This window comes from Oncorhynchus masou, chromosome 21, assembly GCF_036934945.1.
Source record: "Oncorhynchus masou masou isolate Uvic2021 chromosome 21, UVic_Omas_1.1, whole genome shotgun sequence".
Lineage (NCBI taxonomy): Eukaryota > Metazoa > Chordata > Actinopteri > Salmoniformes > Salmonidae > Oncorhynchus > Oncorhynchus masou.
In genome coordinates, this window is record NC_088232.1 from 42,093,283 (window position 1) to 42,101,446 (window position 8,164).

The window sequence follows — 8,164 nt, forward strand, 5'->3', positions numbered from 1 at the left end:
GATTCCTGACTTTCATACTCAGACTCATTGTCAAAAAAAATTTAATCTCCAGAATTTCTGCATTTGTGAGTTGTCTCCTTTTGAAAGACATTTCTAATGCTACAGCTTATCTCACTAGCTACATACATAAACATACATAAACAACAACACTGAATGGCTCAGAGTGGGAGTGAGAGGTTACGTGATTGACTGCCGGCACGTGCCACATGTATCAATAAATCCCTATCAGAAAATGTTTTGTCTGGTAATTATTTATATATTTACATGTTTTCAAGTACTATTGACAAATCATGCATTCTGATTCTTGCATAGATTGTAATGGGCACATATTATGTGTGCAAAATACCATGTTTGTTGACATACAATGCATTCTGGGTGTCACGTAAATGTCTGTCGGACCAAATATGTTGTAACAAAATGAGGTGAGGAAGAGTTTTTTTGAGAACTTCCGCAAGTGAATGGTGGGATGTGAACGATGGTATATGACACACACCCTTCAACATGCATACTATAAACAGACCATACTAATCTTGTCTTCTCTTATTATCTTTGGTTTCTCTGAGAAGAAAAAAAAGAATGGTGGTGAGGAGAAACTAACCGTCGTCGGATTACTTTTGATTTCTAGAAAGTGTTTTACTCAATTATTTCGATCAAAGGTGAGCTCACCCATGATGTGATTAATTATAATAGTAATTGCTATTAGCTAATTCATATTGTAATTTATGTCAGCCGAGAGTTATATGACCACTATATGTTATTTCAATCTTTCCTCAGTTAGCGCTAGGACAAATGTAGCCTGCATTTTTTTGGTTTGGATGATTGTGTTATTCTATAGATACTTCTGTGAATGTCTGAACATTGCATCCAAAAATAAACTGCTCACATTCTTGACATAACTTTCTAAGGACTGTGTTTGTGCAAAATGTTTCGGAAAAAACAGTGTGGCCAGCTCAAATGCTGATTGTTGCGTTATTTGAAACTGGCCATTCTAAATAAGCGTTCTCAATAAGCGTTCTAAATAAGCGTTCGATTCACACCGGTTTTATCGTACATGGATTACTGTAGAATGATCACACCTGTGTGTTGGTACGTGTGAAATGGTTATGGTTGCAGTGACACATCCATAACCTGAGAAGAAACCAGATTGCATACCAGAGAAAATACTACAGGCATCAAGAAAACCAGTTAGTTAATTATTGGCAAGTTTTTCCAACACTTTTGATAAGCGAAATAGAAATTGGATTATAACAGTTAGGATCCGCTTGATCTCCCCCTTTAAATAAAGGACGCACCGTGGCTGCCTTCCAAGCAATGGGAACCTCCCCAGAGAGGAGAGACCGGTTAAAAAGGTCAGAGATAGGCTTGGCAATGATAGGGGCAGCAACCTTAAAGAAGAAAGGGTCTAAACCATCTGACCCAGATGTTTTTGTGGGGTCAAGTTTAAGCAGCTCCTTTAGCACCTCGGACTCAGTGACCGCCTGCATGGAGAAACTTTGTAGCGGGGCAGGGGGAAAAGAGGGAGGATCATCATGGCTATTCGCATTAGAAGGGGTGGGAGATGAGGAAATGTTGGACGGGCAAGGAGGCATGGTTGAGTCAAATAGTAATCCTGACTTAATGAAGTGGTGATTAAAGAACTCAGCCATTTGCTCCTTGTCAGTAACAACCACACCATCAACATTAAGGGATATGGGCAGCTGTGAGGAGAAGGGTTTATTCTCCAGGTCTTTAACCATTTTCCAGAACTTCTTGGGGTTAGACCCACAGAGAGAGAACTGCTTCTTAAAATAACTAACTATGGCCTTCTGGATAGACCGAGTGCACTTATTTCTCATTTGTCTGAACGAGAGCCAGTCAGCCCGAGTATGTGTGTGAAACTCTGCCAGATCACAGTCGAACAAGCACCAGCTGTACCGGGCAACTGTGTGATCCCACTCTCTGCAGCCGATGTGAGTAAGACGTTGATACAGGTCAACATTCACAAGGCCGCAGGGCTAGATGGATTATCAGGAAGTGTACTCTGCGAGCTTGCACTGACACACTGGCAAGTGTCTTCACTGACATTTCAACCTCTCCCTGTCCGAGTCTGTAATAGTCCTTGTGCCGAAAAACACTAAGTTATCCTGCCTTAATGACTACCGACCCGTAGCACTCATGTCTATAGCCATGAAGTGCTTTGAAAGGCTGGTCATGGTTCACATCAACACCATTATCCCAGAAAGTCTAGACCCACTCCAATTTGCATACCGCCCTAACAGATCCACAGATGATGCCATCTCTATTGCACTCCACACTGCCCTTTCCCACCTGGACAAAAAGAATACCTATGTGAGAATGCTATTCATTGACTACAGCTCAGCGTTGAACACCACAGTGCCCAAAGCTCATCAATAAGCTAAGTACCCTGGGACTAAACACCTCCCTCTGCAACTGGATCATGGACTTCCTGACGAGCTGCCCCCAGGTGGTAAGGGTAGGTAACAACACATCCGCTACACTGATCTACAGCACAGGGGTCCCTCACGGGGGGGCCTGCTCAGTCCCCTCCTGTACTCCCTGTTCACTCATGACTGCACGGCCAGGCACGAATCCAACACCATCATTAAGTTTTCTGATGACACAACAGTGGGAGGCCTGATCACTGACAACAACGAGACAGGGACCTGGCCGAGTGGTGCCAGGACAACAAGCTCTCCCTCAACGTGATCAAGGCAAAGGAGATGTTGTGGACTACATTCTCATCGACAGGGCTGTAGTGGAGCAGCTTGAGAGCTTCAAGTTCCTTGGTGTTCACATCACCAACAAACTATCAGGGTCCAAGCACACCAAGACAGTCGTGAAGAAGGCACAATAAAACCTATTCAACCTCAGGCGACTGAAAAGATTTGGCATGGGTCCTCAGATCCTCAAAACGTTCTACAGCTGCATCATCGAGAGCATCCTGACTAGTTGCATCACTTCATGATATGGCAACTACTCTATTTGGTAAAAGACCAAGTCCATATTATGGCAAGAGCCACTCAAATGTTCAAAGAGAAACTACAGTCTATCAATACTTTAAGACATGAAGGTCAGTAAATTCTGAAAACGTCAAGAACTGTGGGCAGTCGCAAAAACCATCAAGCGCTATGATGAAACTGGCTCTTATGAGGACAACCACAGGAAAGGAAGACCCAGATTTACCTCTGCTGCAGATGATATATTCATTAGAGTTATGAGCCTCAAATTGCAGCCCAAATAAATGTTTCACAGAGTTCAAGTAACAGACAGATCTCAACATCAACTGTTCAGAGGAGACTGCATAAATAAAGCCTTCATGGTCGAATACCTGCAAAGAAATCACTACTAAAGGACACCAATTGTAAAGATTGTTGTCGGGAGAAGGAGAAGAGGACCAAAGTGCAGCGTGGTATGTATTCATAATACTTTTAATGAAGATGAATACCAGAATAAAAACAACAAACTAACAGTTCTGTAAGGTGCAACAAAAACACTAAACAGAAAATAACTACCCACAACCCATAGTGGGAAAACAGGCTGCCTAAGTATGGTTCTCAATCAGAGACAACGATTGCCAGCTGCCTCTGATTGGGAACCATACCAGGCCAAACACATAGAAATAGAAAACATAGAAGACAAAACATAGAATGCCCACCCCAACTCACACCCTGACCAAACTAAAACAGAGACATAAAAAGGAACTAAGGTCAGGACGTGACACCAATAAGAAGAGAGACTTGCTTGGGTCAAGCAAAACAAGCAATGGAAATTAGACTGGTGAAAATCTGTCCTTTGGTCTGATGAGTCCAAATTTGAGTTTTTTTGGTTCTGACCGCCGTGTCTTGTGAGACACAGAGTATGTAGGTGAACATATGATCTCCACATGTGTGGTTCCCACCGTGAAGCATGGAGGAGGAGGTGTGATGGTGTGGGGGTGCTTTGCTGGTGACACTGTCAGTGATTTATTTAGAATTCAAGACACACTTAACCAGCATGGCTACAACAGCATTCTGCAGCGATACGCCATCCCATCTAGTTTGCTCTTACTGGCACTATCATTTGTTTGATTGGCACCAATAAAGATTATTATACATTATAATATATTATTCTAAAATCAAACAAAATATGGTCAGATGCCGAGCAGTTGCCATAGCAGGCGGTGATGCAACCGGTCAGGATGCTCTTGATGGTGTAGAACTTACAGTGAAATGCTTACTTACAAGCCCCTAAACAACAATGCAGTTTAAAGAATATGAATAAGAATAAGAAATAAAAGTAAAAAGTAGTTAAAGAGCAGCAGGAAAATAACAATAGCGAGACTATATACAGGGGGTACCAGTACGGAGTCAATGTGCGGGGGCACCGGTTAGTCGATGGTAATTGACGTAATATGTACATGTAGGTAGTGTTAAAGTGACTATGCATAGATTATAAACAGAGAGTAAGCAGCATAAAAAGAGTGGTCTGGGTAGCCCTTTGATAAGATGTTCAGGAGTCTTATGGCTTGAGGGTAGAAGCTGTTTAGAAGCCTCTTGGACCTAGACTTGGTGCTCCGGTACCTCTTGCCATGCAGAAGCAGAGAGAATCTATGACTAGGGTGGCTGGAGTCTTTGACAATTTCTAGGGCCTTCCTCTGACACCGCCTAGTATAGAGGTCCTGGATGGCAGGAAGCTTTTCCCCAGTGATGTACTGGGCCGTATGCACTACCCTCTGTTGTTCCTTCTATATACCACCTCTACCTTGGGGTGGTATACATGGCCAGACGGAATACCAGGGTGTGTACTCAGCGCATGCGCTAACCAACTGGCAAGCGTTTTCACTGACATTTTCACCCAGTCCCTGACTGAGTCTGCAATACCAACATGTTTCAAGCAGACCACCATAGCCCCTGTGCCCAAGAACACAAAGGAAGCCTACCTAAAAGACTACCGATCCGTAGCACTCACGTCTGTAGCTATGAAGTGCTTTGAAAGGCTGGTCATGGCTCACATCAACACCATTACCCCAGAAACCCTAGACCCACTCCAACAGATCCACAGATCTAAGGACCCTGGGACTAAACACCTCCCTCTGCAACTGGATCCTGGACTTCCTGTCGGGCCGCCCCCAGATGGTAAGGGTAGGTAACAACACATCTGCCACACTGATCCTCAACACAGGGGACCCTCAGGTGGTTGTGCTCAGTCCCCTCCTGTGCTCCCTGTTCACTCATGACTGCACAGCCAGGCACGACTATGACACCATCATTATGTTTGCCGATGACACAACAGTGGTAGGCCTGATCACCGACAACGACAAGACAGCCTATAGGGAGGAGGTCATAGACCTGGTCGCGTGGTGCCAGGACAACAACCTCTCCCTCAATGTGATTGAGACAAAGGAGATGATTGTGGACTACAGGAAAAGGAGGACCGAGCACACCCCGATTCTTATCGACAGGGCTGTAGTGGAGCAGATTGAGAGCTTCAAATTCCTTGGTGTCCATATCACCAACAAACTAGAATGGTCCAAACACACCAAGAAAGTCGTGAAGAGGGCACGACAAAGCCTATTCCCCCTCAGGAAACTAAAAAGATTTGGCATGGGTCCTGAGATCCTCAAAAGGTTCTACAGCTGCAACATCGAGAGCATCCTGACTGGTTGCATCACTGCCTGCTACGGCAACTGTTCGACCTCCGACCACAAGGCACTACAGAGGGTAGTGATTTATTTTGATTTTTTTTATGTGAAATACTTCAATGATCCTCATCTAGGGAAAATTCTGCCACAATATATAGCAATAACGATTTTATAAAACTATAAAGAAATAAGCCACTATAAAACAGAGAAAAACCACCTAATATAATTTGGACACTTTTTTATATAATTTATCATTTTTCTTCTTAAAACGTTGAGAGATAATTATGCAAGTACTTTATTTTTTAGCCAAATGAAAACAACATTTACTTAATTATTCTGATTAAATTTACAGTTGAACTTCATGAATCTTACATGAGTGTTTTCTTGTCATACTTACATAAAACTAATTGAGAAAACGCTGACTTGTTGCTACTGCTAAATCATAAGGCACAACGTGTGTGGTAGTGTGTGTACATTTACAGTGTGTCCATTTTCTAAAGAAGCACTATATGCAGAAATGTAGGCTCCAGTTAAAACAGACATGTACAAGCAGGATCCCCAGGAACTCTGAGACATTACTGATTGTGGAGATTGAGAGGATTTGTATAATGTATGGCCAATAAAGGCTTATTCTAGTTTAGAAGGTTATACAAGTAAATCAAGGACATAACCTACAGTAGGAAAAAGTATGAGGCACAGTTAAGTGGGCTACATATTGACAACATGGACATCTATCCATTTGGATATCGTGTTCTGATATATAATCCAGCACCGTTCCAAACATGCAGGGTTTCAAACGTACAATAATCACGGTGTGTCAAATAGCAATGTTCTAGAAGCAACTCAGTTGAAAATGACTCCAAGGGAGCAATTCAATCTGTGTATCGGAAATTCAGCGTTACAGCATCATTTAAATTTAAAGGCGATGTTCCCGCGGAGGCTGCATTCACCGTAAACGCTGTTTAAATCAGATCAATCGGAAATTACCTTTACATTTCTAGCGCGCAATCTGTAACACTTCAGTGATACATATTTGATAGAACCTTAAATAACTCTATAGGTATGTTTACCTTAATGAAATTCGTTCGGGAATGTGTAACAATTGCCCAATAAAGTTAATTGATGTATATGCCTATCATAGGAGTAGACGAATCTCATGACCGTGAGGGGAACTGATGTTGAAACTTCGAATAAAGTTGACTCAGTTTAGTAATCCTACTACACCAAACTAAAGTGATGAAGAAAATATTACTGAAATTGATTTAATATAAATGCCCAAATATAGCCAAGTAGATTATCAATGAATGACTAGCCAGTAGGTTACTTACCTATCAAAACACTGAGCGCAATATTAATAAAAATGTGTCTTCCTATATAATCCATGGCTCTTTTTGGAAGGATCCTGGAAAGAGTTGTCTCTATTTTGCACTTTTGCCACTTTATTTATTCATGTAAACAAATGCTAAACTAAAAACACGTTTAAAGATCTTTTCAAGTGGAGTTTCTTCACCCGCTTGCAGTAGTCTAATAATACATTCTGATGAAGATGCCGCAGCGATTGGGTCTGAACTCGCGACAGACTCAAACTCTCTCACCCTCTCTCGCTCCCTCTCTGGGTTACTACCTCTGCCTAGTCAGAAACGTGGTCCTAACGCCAGCTGTTATTTTTTTACCGAGCCGTTATTGCACCATACTGTATACTGCCTTGCAGAGGGCTTGTATGTAGCGGTTGGTATGGTCATGCAATGGTGTACTGTTTGCGTTAAGAAATCGTAACCTTCCAATGTTTTCAGATTTGTATGAAATATGACCAATAATTAATGACAATATGAGTGAAAAACTTTTCCTTCCAAAAAATGTAATTAAGTATTTTACAAGCAGCTTCTCCGTGTTGGAATTGTGTGGGTATACCCCAGAAACAGAATGGTGTGGAAATATACTGTCAATTCAAATATTAATGTAAGTAGACCACTGATTGGTCAACTCAGGCAATTAGGCAAGATGATATCATTCTCTATGTGGAAATAACCAGTGTTGTTTTCTAAAATGTATGCCAAATACGAGTATAAAACAAGTCAACAGCATTATTTGGGTATGAGTTAACAGAATATTAACTTTTAAATGTGATGTCTTCACTGGACAGTTACTTTAAAGCAATATCAAATTAAAATAAAAAAGGAAAATATACCGTATAAGTTGATTTGAAGACCTTTGGTCAGATTTCATTAAATATTGCATTGCAGAAATCAGGGGTTTTCTTTCTTTTACTCGGAAAATACTGCCTGTTACACATAATCTAAAGTTGAAGTCAGAAGTTTACATAAACCTTAACCAAATACACTTAAACTCAGTTTTTCACAATTCCTGACATTTAATCATAGTGGTTAGAGCGTTGGACTAGTAACCGGAAGGTTGCAAGTTTAAACCCCCGAGCTGACAAGGTACAAATCTGTCATTCTGCCCCTGAACAGGCAGCTAACCCACTGTTCCTAGGCTGTCATTGAAAATAAGAATTTGTTCTTAACTGACTTGCCTGGTTAAATA

The 8,164-nt window shown here is 41.5% G+C and overlaps 1 protein-coding gene across 2 annotated transcripts in view; it reads right to left on the bottom strand.

Annotated features, from left to right (window-relative positions):
• LOC135508372 (tyrosine-protein kinase receptor-like) overlaps positions 1 to 7,235 on the bottom strand; it is a 136,110-nt gene extending 128,875 nt beyond the window's left edge. For both annotated transcript variants that reach the window (XM_064928510.1, XM_064928508.1), the window contains exon 1: positions 6,949 to 7,235. In XM_064928510.1, the coding sequence (XP_064784582.1) occupies positions 6,949 to 7,003 (55 nt within the window). In that variant the 5' untranslated portion in view covers positions 7,004 to 7,235. The remainder of the gene's footprint in view (positions 1 to 6,948) is intronic.
• Between the last annotated feature and the right edge of the window lie 929 nt (positions 7,236 to 8,164).